Raw genomic sequence first — 20,572 nt, forward strand, 5'->3', positions numbered from 1 at the left:
CCTCACGAACAGCCACAGTCTATACCCCAGGAATACCAGTCCTGGAATCTTTCCCTGCAACAAAGCCCGCTGCCAGCTTTGTCCACATATCTTCTCTGGAAATACCATCACTGGACCTAGCCTGGTTACTCACAGAATCACAGGCACTTTCTCATGCTCCTCTACTAACATTACATATGCCACCATGTGCCAACAATGCCCAGATGCTTTTTATGTTGGACAGACTTCTAACTCCCTTAGACAAAGGGTTAATGGGCACAAAATAGACATCAAAACACTCCAGATCCACAAACCAGTTAGTCAACATTTTAATGGAATGGGGCATTCTGTTAATGACCTAAAGGTATGTTGAGTAGTAACAGAGAGGAAGCCGTTCTAGTCTATACACTATCAAAACAAAAAGCAGTCAAGTAGCACTTTAAAGACTAGCAAAATAGTTTATTAGGTGAGCTTTCGTGGGACAGACCCACTTCTTCAGACCATAACCAGACCAGAATTTCTAAAGGTATGTGTATTACTGAAAAAGAACTTTCGCACCCTTCTTCAAAGAGAAACAGCTGAGCTGGCTTTTATATTCAAATTCGACACATTAACACGTGGTTTAAACCAGGATGGGAACTTTCTGAGTCACGATAGGGGCTCGTCTGCATTCTTGGCTTTATCTAATTCTTGACCTTCCCCCCCCCACTCTCTGATTTGCTCACCTTGATCATCTTTCTCTGATTTGTCCTCCTCACTTACTGTTTTTGGTTCTCTGTGCCTTAAATATTGAGTCTGTTCTGGTCTGGCTATGGTCTGAAGAAGTGGGTCTGTCCCACGAAAGCTCACCTAATAAACTTTTTTGCTAGTCTTTAAAGTGCTACTTGACTGCTTTTTGTTTTGATAGTGTATAGACTAGCACAGCTCCCTCTCTGTTACTATTTGACACTATTTATCCAACTCCTGCCTGCATGTCAGTACATTTCCCCATGCATCACGTTCATTCAGCTAGGCGGCCGACAGCAGCTGCAGCAGCAGCCGTAGCATCAGCAAGAACCCCTTCTCACTCTCTGAATGCAGAAGATCACTCGTAAGAAGAAGAAAAGGAGCATTTCATTCAGGAGGAGTGAGGGGGATGTGGGAAAAACATAAGATCCAAGCTGCTGAAGTGATTCCTGTGGATGGTTGTGATGAAGAAAATCAAAAGTAGGAATCCTGGAAAGCAACAGCTGCTGCAAAAGAATAAATTTCACTGGAACTAGAGAACCACCTGACATGCCGGCCACCCGTCACTTACTGCTGGAGTTTGAAAGCGAGCCATGGGAAGTGTTGTGAGTTTTGCTCTCTCCTTGATTCATGGCTGCACAGTTTCCAATTCCAACATAAGAAAGCTTTGCACCACTCCTGCCGGCTGTTCCTTTTTAATGCCAAGACATTAGAGAGAGAAACATGACTGGAGGGTTTAAGGTGCACATTTAGTGCCATCCAGGATGGATGCAGAAGGTCACCAATGAGGAATTAGATAGGAAGATACAGCCAAAAGAGAGCCTACTGCAGATGGTTATACAACGGGAGTTAGAGCTATTCAGGCATACCCGCAGAATGAACACGAACGAAAAATCAAGACCCTGGTATTTGGCTGAATGGACAGTTCAAATAGGAGAGGCAGACCCCACAGAGAATGGGTAGATAATGTAGTAGATTGGTTCAGAGCTAGTCTACAGAAAATAAGCCACTCCACACTGGACAGGGAAAGATGGAAGGAAATAGTGAAGGAGGCATCAGACACCAATGGGCGCTGAGCCCACGGTTGTTGATGATGATGATGATGATGATGATGATGATGAAGATGAAGCATGAGCGAGACAGAGAAAGATAGCATTCACTTATGCGCATTTCTCTGCAGGTAGAGTATGCGCAGCTTTAACATAGCAAGACCTTGACCATACTTCCGATTAAGGTAACAGCTGGTAGCAGAAAAACTGGTGTATCCCCACACCCATTGTGTGTCCAGCACACTAACCAGGCCCCTTTGCTAGTGTATGTGACCACATGTTTCTATAGTTATCTAAACAATGTTCCAGAGCACTGCTGTTGCCCCAGGTGGGGTGATGAGACTATGGGCCAGAAGTTTTGATGCATTTAGGTGCCTAAAGATGCAGAAGGTGCCCTGTGGGACTTCCAAAGGCCCCATAGGCATCAAACTCCCACTGAAAGCCCTTGAGAAGGGGGCTCACAGAATGGGAAAGGGCCTGCCCCATAAGCCCATATGTGGTATAGCAAAAGCAAATCCAGCGAGTGGGGTCTAGGGATGACAGTAGAGTCTCCAGATCTGCTTCTGATCTTGCTTTTACACCAAGAGAACAGTTTTAACCACCATGAAGTTTTTCTCACTTCACTCGAACGTAGGTAGGATCAGGATCAGGCCCTCAAGAGCCCTGCACACAAAAACAAAAGGAAAAAATAAAGATCATAACTTCCAGTCACTAGGATGGCAAATACAGGTTGATCCTCTGTGGACTGGCACCTGCAGGACCTGACTGGTACGAAGTGAGAGAATTTGCTGAACCACAGGGGGTCAATATTGTCTAGCAGCATAACCAACACTTCCACTGCTTACTGGGCTCTTAGAAGACTTTTGGGGTAAATTCAAGCTAAATAACAGCACAGAGCATGGAGAGCCAGGTCTGGTTGCTGTAAACAAACTTTATGGGACCACTGGAAACTTGGTCACACCCATGATAAGCGGTCATCCAGCAACTAAAGTCATGCTGGACCATGGATGTGGCCAGATGAGAGAGTTCGGGATTAGAGAGGTTCAACCTGTAGAAGCGCAAGAGGAGACAATGAGGAGTCTCACTCATTCTCTTTTCTACCACTGTAAGTGCCAGTTTACCCACAGCCTGGAAGGGTAGAATCTGACTCAAAGCTCCACAAAGCCGTACTAGAAAACAAATGTTGATTCTGAGTGATCCGCTCATCGCTAAATCATTTCCCGTCATTATTAGGCTCCAAATTGGGTCTGCTCAGGAAGCCTGAGTAAGGCTGTAACTCAGAGGAAAGCAGTGGGTGTCCTTAATGCCTGCTTCATGTGAAAGTATTCTGTAAACATTACTCAGACCCCATCTTGTGCATAAATCCCCACTGCCTTGCTGGGATTTGCATAGCTTTTCAGCTGCTGGTTTAAAGACAGCTGCCTCAGGGATTCATTCAGGAGATTGAAAATAAATCATACTATAAACCACCTGCAATCCTGAGTGCCTCGAATTCCAAGGAAGGTTTAAGTAGGTTGATTCTTTGCTCACTTCTACCAGCATAATATCCCCTGAAGGTAGGGTGACCAGGCAGCAAGTGTGAAAAATCAGAACACCTTTCTTTAGAGGTATGGGGAAGGCAATACTTACATGTATAAAACAAGGAACTTTTCCTTGCGACAAGGCCCGTTGCCAGCTTTGTCCACATATCTGTTGTGGAGATACCGTCACTGGACCTAACCAGGTTACTCACGGAATCACAGGCACATTCTCATGTTCCTCAACTAACATCAAATATGCCATCATGTGACAACAATGCCCACATACTATGTACATAGGGCAAACGGTAGACACTCTAGGGCTACATCTACACGAGCCCCAAACTTCGAAATGGCCATGCAAATGGCCATTTCGAAGTTTACTAATGAAGCGCTGAAATGCATATTCAGTGCTTCATAAGCATGCGGGCGGCCGCGGCACTTTGAAATTGACGCGCCTCGCCGCCGCACAGCTCATCCTGACAGGGCTCCTTTTCAAAAGGACCCCGCCTACTTCGAAGTCCCCTTATTCCCATCAGCTCATGGGAATAAGGGGACTTCAAAGTAGGCGGGCTCCTTTCGAAAAGGAGCCCCGTCGGGACGAGACGCGAGGCGCGTCAATTTCGAAGTGCCAAGGCCGCCTGCATGCTAATGAAGCGCTGAATATGCATTTCAGCGCTTCATTAGTAAACTTCGAAATGGCCATTTGCGTGTCCATTTCGAAGTTTGGGGCTCGTGTAGACACGGCCTTGGACAGAGAATGATGGGCACAAAAGAGACATCAAGAAACTCCTAATTCACAAACCTGTCAGCCAGCACTTTAATGGAGTGTGCCATTCTGTTAATGACCTGAAAGTCAAGAGAGTGCGGAACTCTCTTTTATATTCAAATTGGGCACATTAACACATGGTTTGAACCGGGACAGCAATTACCTGCCCTATTATAAGGACTCCTTTACATACTTGGCTTTATCTGACTCTTGACTCCCCTCCACCTCCTACCACCCCTCTGCTCTTCTGATTTGCCCACCTTGATTACAATTTTTCTGATTTGTCAACCTTGATAACAACTTTTGGTTCTCTGTGCCTTAAATATTGAGTCTGTTCTGGTATGGTTATGGTCTGAAGAAGCGGGTCTGTCCTACAAAAGCTCACCACTTAATAAATTATTTTGTTAGTTTTTAAAGTGCTACTGGACGCCTTTTTGTTTTGCCAGAGACCAAAATCGTCAAGATCTCTACCAGTCATTCATAAAACTTTATTACCCATGGGGAGAAGTTAAAAAAAACAAAACAATGGAACGGACAGGGCCAGATGAATACCCAGAAGCCAGCTACTTCTAGATAAGCCAAAGAAGGTTACACCACCAACACCACCTCGCCCTCATCTTAGACCCCTCCAGTGCATTATCAGCAATCTACAACCTATACTGGAACATGATGCTGCACTATCACAGGCCCTGGGTGACAGCCCTGTCCTTTCCTACAGACAACCACCTAACCTCAGGAACATTCTCACTAACCTAATCACATCAGTTAGACAATCAGGGGCTCATATTCCTGCACTTCCACCAAATGTGATGTGTGCCATCATGTGCCAGCAGTGCCCCTCTGCCATGCATACTGGACAAACTGGACAATCATTTCACCAAAGAACAAATGGACACAAATCAGATATTAGGAATCTGCATACACACAAACCTGTCCGTGAACATTTCAATCTAGCAGGGAGTAGCATTCAAAACTTAAAAGTCTGCATTCTAAAACAGACTTTAACACCAGATTACAAAGGGAGACATTTGTACTGGAGTTCATTATCAAGTTTGGTACTTTTCCCCTTGGACTCAACAGATATCAATTATATTATACATTACAAGGGTGGTTTCCCCATCCTTAATATATGTAGTGAACCCAGGAAGCCCACTTAATAGACACTACAGACACTTGCAGAAACTATTTTTCTTCCTCCTCCCCCATCTCCTTCTGTCCTATCGAGCTGATTCATCAGTTTTTATTTAATTTTTTTTCTCTCTTTCTGTTAAACTCTCTTTGCCTCAGTTATCGTTTATCAGGATTTTCCAGATCTGAAGAAGTGGGTCTGTCCTGCAAAAGCTCATCACCTAATAAATTATATTGTTTACTCTTTAAAGTGCTGTAGGACCACTTTTTTGATTTTTGTTCTGTACATGGAGTATTCCTACAGAGCTCCATGGGCTTTGGATTGGGCCCTGAATGAGTCTGTCAGATGCAAGGCATTGGGGAGTCAACCAGGGTGAGAAAAAAAACCCTCAGATTTAACATAAATGTCCAGCTGCCAGTCTGATCCCATCTTGACTGTGTTACAGACTTGAGTCCCCCACACGCTCTTTGGTGATGGAGGCGCCGAAGGGAATTGAAATTAACGCAGAGGCCGGCAACCTGGAAGCCACGTGCAGGACGGAGCTGAAGCTGGAATCAAAAGATGGAGAGGTAGGAAATGGAAAACAAACCCTAAATCAAAACCAACCATCACCTGCAGATTTAGAACGGCCTCATCCCCTTAGCCACCCCTGTTGATACAGCGGTTTAAAAAGAAGGGTGATGCTGGCCAGATACGGCAGGAGTGACTGAACATGTGTGCCTCCCCAGAGAATGCTCAGAGGGTTCATTTTTTTCAAGTGCTTTGTGCGGCTGTAAAGTTACACAACACTTCAATTCTCTGTTTTGTTGTCACTTTAAAATGCAATTTACTTGGCTAACACAATTAAATCTTAGAACATGAATTTTGCAACAAGAGGCACTTAATTCACATGTCTAATAAACCTGAAAAGATTTTGTAACTGGATGTTTTTGATTTTTGGGGGAAGAATGACAAGAAAATGTTAGACTGCTTCATCAGTTAACTCCTAAAAGGAAACAAGAGAGGTAAAATGGGTAAAAACCTTGAGTTGGGTGAAATTTTCAGATTAATAGTTTATTTCCACCCCAAAAAAATACATTTTGGTATAAATTGAAAATGCAAATTCATGTTGAATTTGGCAAATAGTTTCTTCCCGCCCACAAAAAAAAATTTTTTGGCAGAACTGAAACATTTTGTTTCAACCTTTTCTAAATGGAACATTTCAACTTTTCATTTTGAAAGGGTGTAACGTTTTAACATTAGCTGGATTTATTTAAAAGGAAAAAATGTAAAAGTCACTTGGAAATTAAACAGAACTTTTGCATGTTTTCAGTTATTCAGTTCCACAGAAGTCAAAAATACTCCATTTGCAGTCAGTCAAGATATTTTTCCCACAGATTTTTTTTTTGGTTCAGCACCAGACTGAACAAAACTAAATTATTTGCTCAGCTCTAGTTAAGAACTACAGCATAGAAAAACAAAAAGCAAGACAGGTCCTGATTTTTGCCTATCATAGTCTAGAGACTGTGAACTCACTGTACTGGGATATCAATAACTGTGCACAGTACCCTTTATTGCCCAAAAATTCAGCAAAAAGCAAATGGATAAGTTAGAGAATCCTCAGTTAGGGGACCCAGTCCAAACCCCATTTAAATCAATAGAAAGACTCCCAGTAGAATGGATTCTAGTGTTCCATTACTATATAATCAATTTAATAGAAATTGTTGCCATGTTGGGCCATGTTCTTACTAAAGAGGGTGGTATTTTTACAAAGGCCCAAAGCCAGAATGCTTAAACCAGTCCAGAATCTGATCCCATGCTGGTGTAACGTGCTTGAACTCCATAGAGTTACACTGGTGTAAGTCAGTCAACTACAGGTTGAACCTCTCTAGTCCAGCACTCTCTAGTCTGGCAACATCCATGGTCTGGCATGATTTTAATTAGCCAGATGTCCACTTAGCATGGTTGTGGCCAAGTTTCCCAGGGCCCCATAATGTTTGTTTACACTGCAGGGTTTCCCAACCTATGGGTCAGGACGCAAACATGGATTGCCAATACATTTTCTAAGGGTCACTGGCTAGGCGGATCCGAGCTGCATGTAGGTCCTGCTACTGCTGCTATTTGCAGCTCCTGCTACTGCTGCCACTCACTCATCTGGCTCCCAGGCCCTGCCTAGCTGCACTGAAATACAACTCAATTTAATCTGTTTAACAGCCGGCAGGAGGGATCCAGCCATTAAACCAATTAAATAGAGTCCCATTTCAGCACAGCAGGACAGGGAACTGCCTGCATTACAGGTGGAGGAAAGGAGTAGGAGGGCTGGAGGGGGCTGTGTGGAGGTGGTGGTGATGGTGACCTGGCAAAGGAGCAGCAGGGGTAGCAGTGGTGCTCATGTGAGGTAGGTTGAGGGGGTAGAAATGTTGGGGCTGTGAGGGATTTAAGCCAGGGGACAGGGGGTGGTGGCTTGAGTCTGCAAATGGTTTAAGCGTGGGGCTGGGGGCGGGGTCTGGCTGGGGCTGTGAGGGGTTTAAGCCCAGGGGCAGGGAGGGGCAAGTCAAGATATATATTTTTTTTTCCCCCGAGGGAAGATTCTCCCCACCCCACCCTGGTTTTGATTTGCCTTGGGTCACAAAGTGTTACTGAATTGTCAAAATGGGTCGCCGTCTCAAAAAGGTTGGGAACCGCTGGTTTACAGCCACCAGTCCTGGCTCTGAGGGTTCTGTGCTGCTATTTAGCTGCAATTTACCCCTAAATAGCTACGTCTACACTAGCCCAAAACTTCGAAATTGCCATGCAAATGGCCATTTCAAAGTTTACTAATGAAGCCCTGAAATACATACTCAGCACCTCATTAGAATGCCGGCAGCCATGGCGCTTCAAAATTGATGCGGCTCACTGCCGCGCGGCTCGTCCAGACAGGGCTCCTTTTCGAAAGGACCCCAGCGTCTTCGAAATCCCCTTATTCCTAACAGCAGATAGGAATAAGGGGATTTCGAAGTTGTCGGGACCTTTCGAAAAGGAGCCCCGTCTGGACGAGCTGCGTCAATTTCAAAGTGCCGCTGCTGCCGGCATTCTAATGAGGCGCTGAATATGTATTTCAGCACTTCATTAGTAAACTTTGAAATGGCCACTTGCATGGCCATTTTGAAGTTTGGGGCTAGGGTAGACACGGCCAATGTCTTCTAAGAGCCCAGTAAGCAGTGGAAGTGTTAGTAATGTGCTAGAAAATATTGACCTCTTGTAGTATGGCTAGTTCTCTTGCTCGGCACTGGTCAGGTCCCAAGAGTGCCAGACTAGAGAGGTTCAATCTCTGTTTCTTGGTTTAATGCATGTTACACCTATTTGCTTTGAAATATATCTCTCAGCCTATCTTGTCCACAGTCTCAGTTCTGGACTCAGACCCATAGAGATGTTACCCTCCCCCATGCTGATCTGATTGCAGGATATGTCCCAGTGCATTAAGTAAAATGACTCACATGTGTCAGGTGCTTGTTGTTTCATCCTCCCCCTATGGGGGAAAGTGTGTGCAGGGGAGTGTGGTGCTTTGTTTTTTCCTTTATGCTACACGTGTTCATGCACGCGCACTGGTACAGTACGTGTCCCTATTAGCAACTATTTATTTGTACTGTAGTAATTCCCTCTCCGAGCCCCTTAGCACTAGACCCTGTAACCCACAGATAGACTTGCCCCACACAACTGGCCGGCTAGAGCTACAAGACACAGCCAATGGATAAACTGATAAATGGTGGCACGTTGGGGTGGGATACAAACTTTTAGGTCCATTTAGAAAAACGTGACATTACAGCTGGCACTGCTTTCACCCGGGAGCCTGTTTACATGAAAAATTCTCTTTCTAGCCTTTCAGCTTTCCAATGAAAGTTTTTAATTTAGGATGTAAAGATTACAACTCCTCACTAATTCTCTCTCTGTCTCTCTCTCTCCCCATCCCGCTTCAGATTACGCTGAACGCTGCAAATATCAAACTTCTTAGATTGCCTCTAGCATCCCATTCTTCTGGATCCAGGCAGAAAATCTATGAGCTCTGTGTGTGTTCCAACGGGAGGTTATTCCTGTCTCAGGCAGGAGCGAGTTCCACCTGCCAGATAAACACAAGCATCTGCTCTTGAGAGTCAGTTCGCAGCAGGCATTGCAGGCAGCACAAAGGCCCTGTTCTGGTCTCACTGATAACAGCTGCCAACTATTTTTGCTAGAACACAGGAAGCCTATCAGAGACTCTTTTTGCGTGTGTGTGAGTGTGTGAATATATATATATTTGAATATATATATATAAAATATATATATATATATATATATCCTCTGTCTATAAGGATGTTTCAGTACAATGAATCCCAGGGTGACCCTATTATATTCTGTTAAATTGACCTCATGACTCCCTGGACCCTTCTGTATTAATATAGTCTCATGGTCCTCCCTTATTACTCACAATCCCCTCAGAGGAAAGGGAACAGCAACTGATTAAGTACATGGACTGACAGGTCCTAGCATCACACCAAAGGAGAGGAACATCTCTGATCATTTTTGCACCATTAAAACCAGTAGCAACAGAATTGCCAGCAAAACAAAGCAAATAGCCGAGAGGACTTTAAGACCCCTGTCATTCAGTTCCACTGTATTTTTAATCTAAAGAGAGCCATCTAATTGGGAGACTCTCTACTGCCCTCCAGGAAAACTGGGTTTGGTCTTCCATCATTTAGCCTTTGGAAGCAGGGAACAGAGGTCCCAATCCTGTTCTTGTTGGAATAAATCACAAAACTCCCACTGACTTAAGTCATACTGGATCAGGTCCCAAGACATTAGAGAGGGCATGCATAACTCATCTGGTGAAGGGGTACTGTTTGGTGGGCTCCGGGGGGAGCCCCTTCTAGCCCAACTTGCCAGATGGGGTATAAAAGATCAGGGAATTGACGTGTATGTCATGTCAATTGCCACTGCTGCTGGGAGAAAAAAAAAATCAAGTTAAGGTTAATTCTGTTAGTTTTTCCTGTGGGTTACATTAGTGATCCCTGTTTGTATAACTGACATTGTATTACCCTCCCTCGCATCAATAGGAAAATTAGCTGTTAACAAAAAATATTTCATGTTAAAAAAGGTAAAAATTATTACAATTGTAATACCAGGTCTGCTTAGCCATCAGGTGTTCTGGGTCACCTTAGAGTGTTCAGTCCAAGACTCTAGAAGTCAGGGATAATTCAGCTTTTATGATAACCTGCTCCTCCCATGTATGCCCAACTTGTAAGTCTGAGAACATGCAAGATTTGCCCAGCTCCTGTTTGAAAGACAGTGAAACTCACACAAAAGAGAAATATTATCCAAATTTTCTATGGGAGAGCAGTCTGGGGTCACACATTTTATGGACATTGCAAATATCAGAGAGGCTGCTCATGAAACAGGACTTCTAAAACATATTTTATGATGATTGTGGCCAATAAGATCACAGAAAAGTAAGGTTTTGGGCTCTGGGCCATTTTGAATCCAAATAAGACAGTATTTAAATCTGTTTTTCATGAGTGGGTATTTTTCCCCTCCAAGATGCATTTAGGAGGAAGGAAAAAATGTGAGATCTGAACTTGTTGCACTGTATCCATTACCCAAAATGGGAATACTGTGAGTAGTGTGGAGAGCTCATTGTTCCTGGGTTGTGACTCATCAGTGGCTCTCTTAGGCATTGAAGAAACCTGTGATAAACACACAGGATAAATTTTTCTAAAGTGCCTAAAGTTCTATTAACTTTCAATGAGCTCTCGGTTGCTAAATCAACATAGTGCTTTTCAGAACGTTACCTGTATACACAACCCTGTGCATAGCTCGAGAGACGTTGACAGTACACTGATGTCACCAATTTTCAGAGGGGTAGCCGTGTTAATCTGTATCCGCAAAAACCACTAGAAGCCCTGTGGCACCTTCTAGACTCACAGATTTATTGGAGCATAAGCTTTCGGGGGCAAAGACCCGCTTCATCAGATGCAACTTTGTCTTTGCCCATGAAAGCTTATGCTCCAATAAATCTGTTAGTCTAGAAGGTGCCATGGGACTTCTTGTTGTTTTCACCCAGCCAATCACAAAAGCAACATGTTTCAAGACATTATGGCCAGTTTCTACATGAGCCACACCCTTGTATTTTCTTGGGAGCTGGATAGTGCCCGGTTTCTGGGGGGTGTTGAATGTGCATAAAGGACATGATCCAAAGCAGTTGAAGTCAATGGAAAGACTCCCAGTGACTGAAATGGCACATGGATCGCCCTGGTAAGGAAAAACCTATCCCACGCTAGACGCCACCCATAAAATTTAACATTTAACAGAAGTTGAAAATGATCAGTTCTACCATTTTCTTAGTGACACGATTAGGCTAATTGTCAGGTTCCAACTATTTGTTAATTAATGCAAAGGGTCACCCAGGATAACAATTGTATTGGGACACAGGACTATAACATCTCTGTTCAAAGAGGAGAAATTGTGCCTATGCCTTAAGCCAATGCACTCAGCAAGGAGAAGCACATCATATTTATCTTGTTATTCAAAACAACTTTATTTTGTGGGGTGACGGGTGGAAAAGAGCAGTGGGGGGGGGCCGTCAACAGATGTCATAGGGGCCGACGGTGCAGCATGAAGCAAAGTTAAATGGAATCCCTAACAGCCCTGAGGGCTGCTGGAATGAGTACAGACTTTTACCATATTAAATATAACAAAAGAAAATGTATGTTACCTCCGGGACAATAGCTGAAGTCCCATTCAGAGTCGCAAGTGGAATACATTTACTGCAGTCTTTTTTTTTTCCGTTTTGTTTTGCATTGGACAGTAATTCACATCCTATTCAAGGGCCGAGTCAGAAAAAAATTGTATTCCTCCAGGGCGTACAAGGTTATGACAAAGTTTGTGCTGGAGAGAGTATGGAGGGTGCAACGGTCTGGTTTCATTTGACTTTTCTCTCCCCCGATGGACTGATGCTCGTGCTCGTGAGAGACTGGGTGGAGAATCAGAACTGGCATGGAAAGGGCTGGGTAGCGTGTTGTTTCCGCACTGCACTGCCAATCGTCCTCAACCCTTATCTCACTCTTTATCTTTATTCCATCGTTGCATGCCTGCCCTGCTTTACACTTCAATGCCATGTGCCAGGAGAGTTCTCATGATGTTGATGGTCAGTTACTGGAAACCGAACAGAGCTCATGAACTGCATTTCACGAAGGCCATCAGAGTCTTGAGGCCATTCCGTCATTTACTGGTCTGAGCTGGATTTGAAATGGTGAAGTAAGCAGCTGGCCCTACCACTTTGGCAAGGTAGTAATAGTGCAGTGCCTCTTTGCCAGGTTAAAAAGGGGCACCATTGTTTTGCAGACATGAGGCACGACCAGCTTTTTATGAGTACTTTTAGTAGAGTGCATTTATAGCTTTAAACAAATGCTGAATTGCATGCTAATAAGAAAAAAAAATCTCTTTGCTCTACCAGGTGAAATTCACCCGTGCAGACTGATGCACCACTTAGCCTCCACTTAAATCCTGACTTTGAGACATATGTGGCCCCCTTGAACGTGGCTTGTCCCCCTGCCCAGCAGTGAGTTTCACCTGAAAAGGGCTTCACTAAGAAGGGGGCACAAGCTGTTGCAGCTTCTGAAGAGCAATGGCTTTGCTTGGCTAATAGTGAGCTGAGATTCGAGACAAGTCATGTACTGTACAAAAGGATCCCTGCAAAATGAAGGACAGTATGTCTGACCTCTAAAGCACCTTTGTGCAAGGTACAAGGACATTTTGGGGGGGGCGTCATTTTTAGCACATATGTCACAAAGCAACTCTTGCCCCAATGGGCGTCACCTATTCATTTCCTCCCTCTGTTCTTCCGACCCCTGGAGGATTTATTTTATGCTCAATAACAATGAAAACACTTTGCTTAAAAAGGAGATCTTGTCAGCACTGCAGTTGTCGACCACGCAAGAGGGTATACCAGTTGTTCGGTTTATTCTGCATACTTCTTTGCATAATTATTGTCACTGCATAAGCTTGTTTCTGCCAATAAGCACTCCTGTCCTAATAGATCACCACTCACAACTTGCTGAGTTTTAATTTCATACATGCAACCTGACCACGGAAGTTAAAAGAAAAGTGCCAGCCAACAAACTGTGATCTATATTTTTTTTGTGAATCAGACCCACAGCCATCATCTTTTGCTGATGGGGGGCTGGTGTTTATCTCAAATAAGGGTTCTTTTTAATCTTTCATGTCTAATGACAGGCTGGGAGGGATTCTACTGAAGTTACTGGAATGTATACCTGATGGACTTCAGTGCCTGCTGGATCCAGCCCAGGGGTCTGTCTGGGTTGATATTTAAACCATGGAAGTCAAAGGAAACACTGCCATCAACATCAGTTGTTGCAGGATTGAGGCTGACTCTGCCTTGTACACAATGCTACACGGAAGCTATATACATTCAAAATACTTGCTAATCAAGGGAGTGTGTTATTGTCGATATACTTAAGGCAGCTATGAATACTAAAGCTAAAAATGCTTTAACGTATTGTACTTGTGACTTTATAGTGCTTCAGTAACACGCTACGTTTGCTTTAAATGCCACCATTACGAAGTAGTAGAGAAAATGACCATTAGTGCTTGTCTTTACACAAGACCTTATCCATATTTACTATAGGAACTTCTTGCCATAATGGGTCTGTCAGGACCAGTGTGCTTGTGTGGCCACTCAGGAGAGATTCAAATGCCACACAGCTGATTAGCAGAGTACCCACAGTGAGGTGTGCGTTTCTCCTCGCGGTGCACGTTTGCACATGCCTCAGTGCACATAAAATTTATTCTGCACGTGGATGGAAAAGGTTTGAGGGACCTTTGGTCGGGACAGTCTTTAAAAGTGAAAAGACTTCTCCATTTGCAAAACCAGAGTTCCTAAAGCAGATTATATATGTGCATCCACTCTCCAAATTTCATTTTTCATTCGTATTATCCAGCAGTCAGCAGAGTTACTACACTGAGAAGTCAAATGAGATGTTAGCATTAAGGAAACTGTCATGCAAAGGGGAAGAAAGTAACTAAGCTGTGTATTAGAAATAGCTGAGAAATTTTCAGAAAGTTTAAAGTAGCCCAAGTGTGGTCTAAATTTGTTCCCTTCAATCACATGCTGTCACACTGAACTTTTCTTCTACTTTTCAATACAAACAATGTAAAAAAAAAGTTACAAACTTAAAACAACACCCTTTAGCATTCAGCATAACGAAAGAATGTCTAAACCAGGCTGACCCTCCATTCAGTCTCAGGGTATGTCTATACTTACAGGAAAATTGACCATGATTTGAGTCAATCTTACAGGGTTTGATTTAGTGTGCCTCTTAGGGAATATGTGAACCATCAGGGTTCTACTGTTGACGCTGGTATGCCTCACTGTTGTGAGAAGTAAGGGAAGTCGATGGGAGAATTTCTCCGGTCGACCTCCCACTGTGGAGACGGCCTGAAAAAAAAATCAATCTATGATACATCAATTACAGCTACACAATTATTGTAGATGGAATTGCGTATCTTAAATCAACTTTTCCACATAGCATAGACCTGGCCTTGAAGACTGGTCCATTGTTACAGAAGGAGATTCCTGTGTTGCTTGGGGAAATGTCAGGTTTGTTTGAGTCCCGAAGCCATGCTACATCTGAATGACCAGGTCTGTAATTGTTGTGCTCCTTGACTGTGCTAGGCTCTGAGGCAGAATTGGCTTTTGTTTGAATTTGGGAACATTGCTTGTTTGTTGTTGTCATTATTTGTTGTGACGGCTTTAAGTTTCATATAATTAAGGAAAGTGAGTCACAGACCAAAGACCGTTAGAAGTTCAGTCCCTCCCCCGCTGTGTTAACTTAATGGTACTGATTGGAACCAGGCAGGACAAGCAGGCTTCATTGCATAGCTCCCATGAAATAAGACAGAAGCATGAGGAAAACTGAAACTCAGTGAATTAGGGAAAGGAAGTGTCGTATGCTAGGTGGTGTCCGAAAGGCCAAGCGTGGTCTACAACCTGAAAGAAAAAGGCAGTATCACAGAGAGCTGTTAATATCACATTTCTGGTGTGGAGAGAGAAACAAAGTTAAATGATGTGAGCTGTTTAGATACATTGTCACCTTGATGTTTGTGGGCCTCCAATGGAACGAACGAGACTCATGTGCATATCAAGATGAAACCAAAAGCTGTCTGAAAGTTGGACTGAAGATGACCCATTTGCACCTGCAGTGCAGAGGAGTAACTATGCCATGACTACTCAGCCTTTAAAACACGTACAGCTAAACAGAGTTGCTGCTGGGTAATGTTTGCTGACTTTCAGTTTGAAATTTTATCATTCGAAACCCCGTGGAAAATGCTGGTAATATATTTGTGGAGCATTTTCAACCTGATGGTTGAAAATTTTCAAATCTGGAAATGTCAAAATAGTTTAAATTTTGAAAATCAAAATAATTTTAAGTCTTAATTCCCCCACAACCATCTCTAAGCAATTTCCAATGAATAATCAAGCATACAAAAAGTGATTTTGATGTATTATTCAAACTCAGTCCTTCCATCCTTCCTCTCTGTGCACTCTTTGCTTCTGTAGAAACTTACCTACACAGGACCCATTGTTTTCATAGCTGACCTTACAAAGCTTATGGTTGAGACACACGAAGGATTAGAAATTGGCGTAACACTGATACCATAGACTGGCTTACTAAGACAGCACCAAGTAATGAGGGGGAACACACGTTAAAAGAGATTGCCTTATTGTGAGCCTGATAAACTGGTCCTCTTTTGCCTGCTTACACTATTAACTTCAACACACACATGTTTGGATGGATAGGTTTACGATTAATCCCATCTTTGGGCCGAGATGGGATAAGACTATTGTCTGACCTGTTGTTCTGAGAATGTTGGTGAGCTTGGTTAATGAGAGCCAATTTTCATCCATACTAAACACAGTGGGTTGGGATTTGGTTAGAAGAAAAGGTTAAGGAGCTGGTATTAAAACCAACACTGTCATATTTGAAAAGCAGCTGATGATGTGTACACAACCCTGAAGACTTCTAAAGTTAAGAATTTCCTAATTTGCAAATTGCATTCTGTTGATTCTTGGTTTCAAAAGCGACTTTTTTGCAGGAAAAGGGGCTATTTAAGGCTACAGGACTGTATATCCATAGCGAAGGGGGGGAAATCCTCAGTCATAAATGTACTGATATTTCCCACTCCCCTCACTTTAAACTAGAAATGTCACAGAGAGGTACCCATGTTAGTCTGCATCTTCACGAAACAAAAAAAGCCATCCTGTAGCACTTTAACAAAATGATTTATTAAGTGGTGAGCTTTCGTGGGACAGACCCACTTCTTCAGATGTGGAAGTTCTGTGAAGTGGAAGAAGTGGGTCTGTCCCACAGAAGCGCATCACCTAATAAATCATTTTGTTAGGTTTTAAAGTGCTACAAGACAGCTGTTTCGTTTTGTAAGTTAGAAAATGAATTGTGCTGCCGTTGGCATTCCTGTGGGAAAGTCCAGCATCATTGTCACTTTCAGGAAATGTCTTCACTTACTGTCAACTTGGACTCATCCACTGCATATGATTTTCTGTCACAAGCCTTCTAGTAAGTTAATAGCATCAAGCTACCTATTGAGAGGAATCTGGGATTCCCACTGAAGCGTCTCTTCTCTTTAGAAGAGGGCAAGCTCTTTGTTAGCTTTTAATCAGTATAAAAAAAAATAAAAGGAAAAGGCCCCTAAGGATCTTTTTATATATTTTTGACTTGCAGCTAGTTCTGCTGTGTCTTTTCACCATTGACTGTGGACACTGGAAGGAGAGATCTGTGCAAAACAACATTAAATTTGCACTGTGCGCTGCTACCAGGTACTTAAGATAAAGACAAGCTGCCTTAGGAAGCAGGTCCTTTTATAGGGAAGATTTTAAAAAGACATTATGGGGCCTTTCATCAGGTTTTCCTGAGAAGGAAAGTCTCACCCTTTCTAATTCATTAGCTATCATAGGAGTAAGCCCAGTACAGAGCCTGTCCCACGTGCACCTTTCCTTGAAACAAGAACGTATAATTGCATTCTGCTCTCATGTTTCCCTCTCCTGCCCCACCCCAAAAGGCTTAACCACTGAGAAGAGACAAAGCATTTTGTAGCCTGCTGCAGCTTGTTAAAAGCATTATCACTTCCTAAAGCAATGTGATTTCTATGTTCCTTTAGAAGATCTCTCATAATGGAGCCTCTTGAAGCCAGTTTGAATGGGAATGCAAGAAAAACCAATTATTTATGGGTGGTCACATTTTTATGTACGATTGGATTACAGCTGCTGAAAAAATCAAATGTTGCTGTTCTAATGCTGTTAGCTATAGATATTTTTTCTCCCTGACTTTTTAACTATATTTTTTATCCAGTAGCTGCCAACTGCGTAGGCAAATTCTGAAAGAGCAGGCACACCCACTGAGCATCCTTATCTGGGTCCTCTTCTGTTCTAGATATGGACACTAGTATTATTATAATTCCACTTTTGGTCAGTATTAATGATGCTGGCAGAGGGATTAGGCTGCATGAGCCTTGCAGTCCCTTCTAACACTGTGATTCTGTCCTACAGCTCTGCATATGCGTGACCTAGCTGATATAAATAGCCACAAGTTGTTCTATGCCCTGGTCTTCCACCTCTCAAGTATCTGTACTAATGCCAGAAGGCCTGTTAGGGCCGATTTTTAAAACTAACTGTGCTTTCTGCTCTAATTATACAGTAAACTCTTTCATGCCCGGCATTATATCACCATGAGTCAATTTTAGCGATCTTTTCCGTAAGTACAGTATCGTGAAAGTAAATACAAATAAATACGGCAAATACAATATAAGTTTACACCGTACAGTACTGTTGTTGTTGGTTAATAAAGTATTGCGTATAAATTTTTGTTTGCTTCTTTATATGTAATTTTTTTCAGTGTTTTGCATTGCTAGGTATATGGTGCTGTTATGAAGAATATTTGAATATCTAACAACCTCTAGTCCCAGGGCTGCCGGATGTGAAAGAGTTTACCATACTTCTATTTGGAGAAAAAGAAAGGTGGAGAAAGCTTAGTAATACAGAAAGATGGATTGTTTCGAATACCTGAGAACAGAAACCCTGTCAGGTGTTGGCAGGGTTTATCATTTGTGTGCTCATGAACTAGCTGGACAAGCCATCTGAGACAGAAATAAAAGTGAGGGTGATATTGGGTGAGTAGGTTGTGGCGCGATAGCCATTTACTAAATCCTGCCACCTGCGGAGGGCTAATGCCACACCTTCCACTATTATTCAGAGCTGTACTGATTTACACCAGCAGAGGATTTGGCCCAGAAAGCCAGGTCTCATTTGAGGACACTGAGAGGGAGATTTTTTTTCTACTTAACTCTAAACTACAGCCTGCTAATCAACCTGTAGAAATGAACCCGAAAAAAAGCAGATTAAATCAAACTAGCAGATCTTCTCAACTGCTGGCTCATCCAGGCTATGAAAATCAAGCCACGTTCCTTCTGGTTTCCACCTTCTGGAATCGGGCTTTAGCTGGCAATTCGTTAGCTAATATGCAAGAAAGGGTAGGGTACAGTTTGGTCTTCCTCATCTGTTTTGCCTCTGCCATGATGACTGTAATAAGAACTCATTTTAGGGCCAGTTCTGCAGCATGTACTCACGCAAGCAATTGCACCAAATTCAGTCATTCTGAATAACCAGTCATTGGACTGGTTATTTGATTCATGTCTCTGGGGCCACCCGAGCGATTGGATGCTACTCAGCATAAAGGAGGATTAGTTCATTTACTAACAAGGGGGGGAAGCTGTAGTACTCAGAAGGCACAAAAAGAGCAGCAGCCTCTCTCCAACATCCACGCTGGGACCCATACCTGGAGTTTGCAGAGGTGTGGTGGGAGGGACGGAGGAGCTTGACTCCAATGCTTTAGTTGAGATGCATATTTTTGTGTTAGTCACTTTTTCTGACCATGCCCACCCTTTCTTTTAATAATCCATAATAAGTTGACAGCCCATAAAATTATTTAGGTTAACCAGTAAAATGTTTTTCGTGAGTAGACTTGACAGCCGGACACAGCTCAAACTAGCAGAGGCTATGATATTTATACTGTCAAAAACCTTATTCATCTCCTGCGTTAGCCGAAAGCATGTCCGTGGGCTATAGCAGTTTTTCATCTGTGACAAAATGCTTGCTCTCACCTCTATTTCCAACCCCACCAATGACCTTGCTAGTCTAAACAGGACAAAAAATGAGCGTAAACCCTTATTGTGGTTACCAGCAATTCAGATTTGTTTGGCGCTTTTTTAATTTATGTGTGTGTGGTTGTGTGAGAACACAGAAAGCTTGTTTTGTTTTTATCAAATAACATCACTCCTTGCACACTCTATGCAAAATTTTTGTAAGCATTGCAATAATGCTATGAATTACACAAGGAACTATTTTAACTTTATTACACTTTCTGTAAAAAAAAGATTTGTATTTAAATGATTTCAATGGCAAACTTGTAAAAATATATTAATAAAATAATGATTGTTAAGAAGGGAAGAAATGCTCTTTTTTTTTTTTGTTAGTTTACACAGGGAGGGCAGGGTGAGGGCATGTCACCTGTGAACCAACAAGCCTAAACTTTTAGAGGTACCTCAGGTTTGCCAAACACAAGACCAGTATCTTGTCTCTGAGAGTGACCAACATCAACCAGCTAAGAGTATGTCAAAAACCACAAGTGGTTATGGGAAAACCTGCCTCCAGAGAAAGTTTCCTCCCAATCTCTTTTATCTAGGCTTGGCTTCTGACCTGACGCAGGCAAGTTTATATTCCTACCAAAATTCTTGGGATCATTAGATCCTTACTACAATAGAAGTCTGGATGTTCTTGCTATCAGTATAAATGTCCGAGCCTTTTGGGGCCCTGTTTAATTATATCGTGGCAATGTATTTCATATGCCATCTTTGCATTATTTGGAAAAAAATAGGTCCTTTTGAACGTGCTTCTTCTGCTCCCAATGCACATCCCCCTTTCACGTACTGTAAGAAATAACCTCTTCTGCTCCAGGAATTGTGCATGTTGTGAGAAATTGCCTGAGCTTTTCCTACTCATGGCTCAGCCTGGCCATAGAGGAATTATAGAATCATCCACACGTTTTAACGACCCAGCCATTCGTGTCAAATGGCCAATTAATCAGTTGTTCCTGGGCAACTCGGTTCCAGGTGAACACTTGTGAGAGCAATCATCCTCCGTGGGATTGCATTCGACGTGAATTTGTTTTCAGTAAGTTTTGCCATTCAGGGAAAGGACTGATGGGTGTTCAATATCCAAACCCATCACTAGAACTCAAGCCAGCAGAAAAATCGTGCTTGCCTACCAGGTTACAAGTGAATGCAGCCTCAGAAGAGCCAAAATTCCCAAGCAAATGCAGTTTGT

General features: G+C 42.8%; 1 protein-coding gene across 6 annotated transcripts in view; it reads left to right on the forward strand.

The window, feature by feature from the left end:
- Nucleotides 1–19,691, forward strand: part of SGCD (sarcoglycan delta) — a 626,611-nt gene extending 606,920 nt beyond the window's left edge. For all 6 annotated transcript variants that reach the window (XM_075009828.1, XM_075009824.1, XM_075009826.1 and 3 more), the window contains 2 exons: nucleotides 5,615–5,738; nucleotides 9,105–19,691. In XM_075009828.1, the coding sequence (XP_074865929.1) occupies nucleotides 5,615–5,738; nucleotides 9,105–9,275 (295 nt within the window). In that variant the 3' untranslated portion in view covers nucleotides 9,276–19,691. The remainder of the gene's footprint in view (nucleotides 1–5,614; nucleotides 5,739–9,104) is intronic.
- Nucleotides 19,692–20,572: the final 881 nt, after the last annotated feature.

This window comes from Carettochelys insculpta, chromosome 15 (genome assembly GCF_033958435.1).
Source record: "Carettochelys insculpta isolate YL-2023 chromosome 15, ASM3395843v1, whole genome shotgun sequence".
Lineage (NCBI taxonomy): Eukaryota > Metazoa > Chordata > Testudines > Carettochelyidae > Carettochelys > Carettochelys insculpta.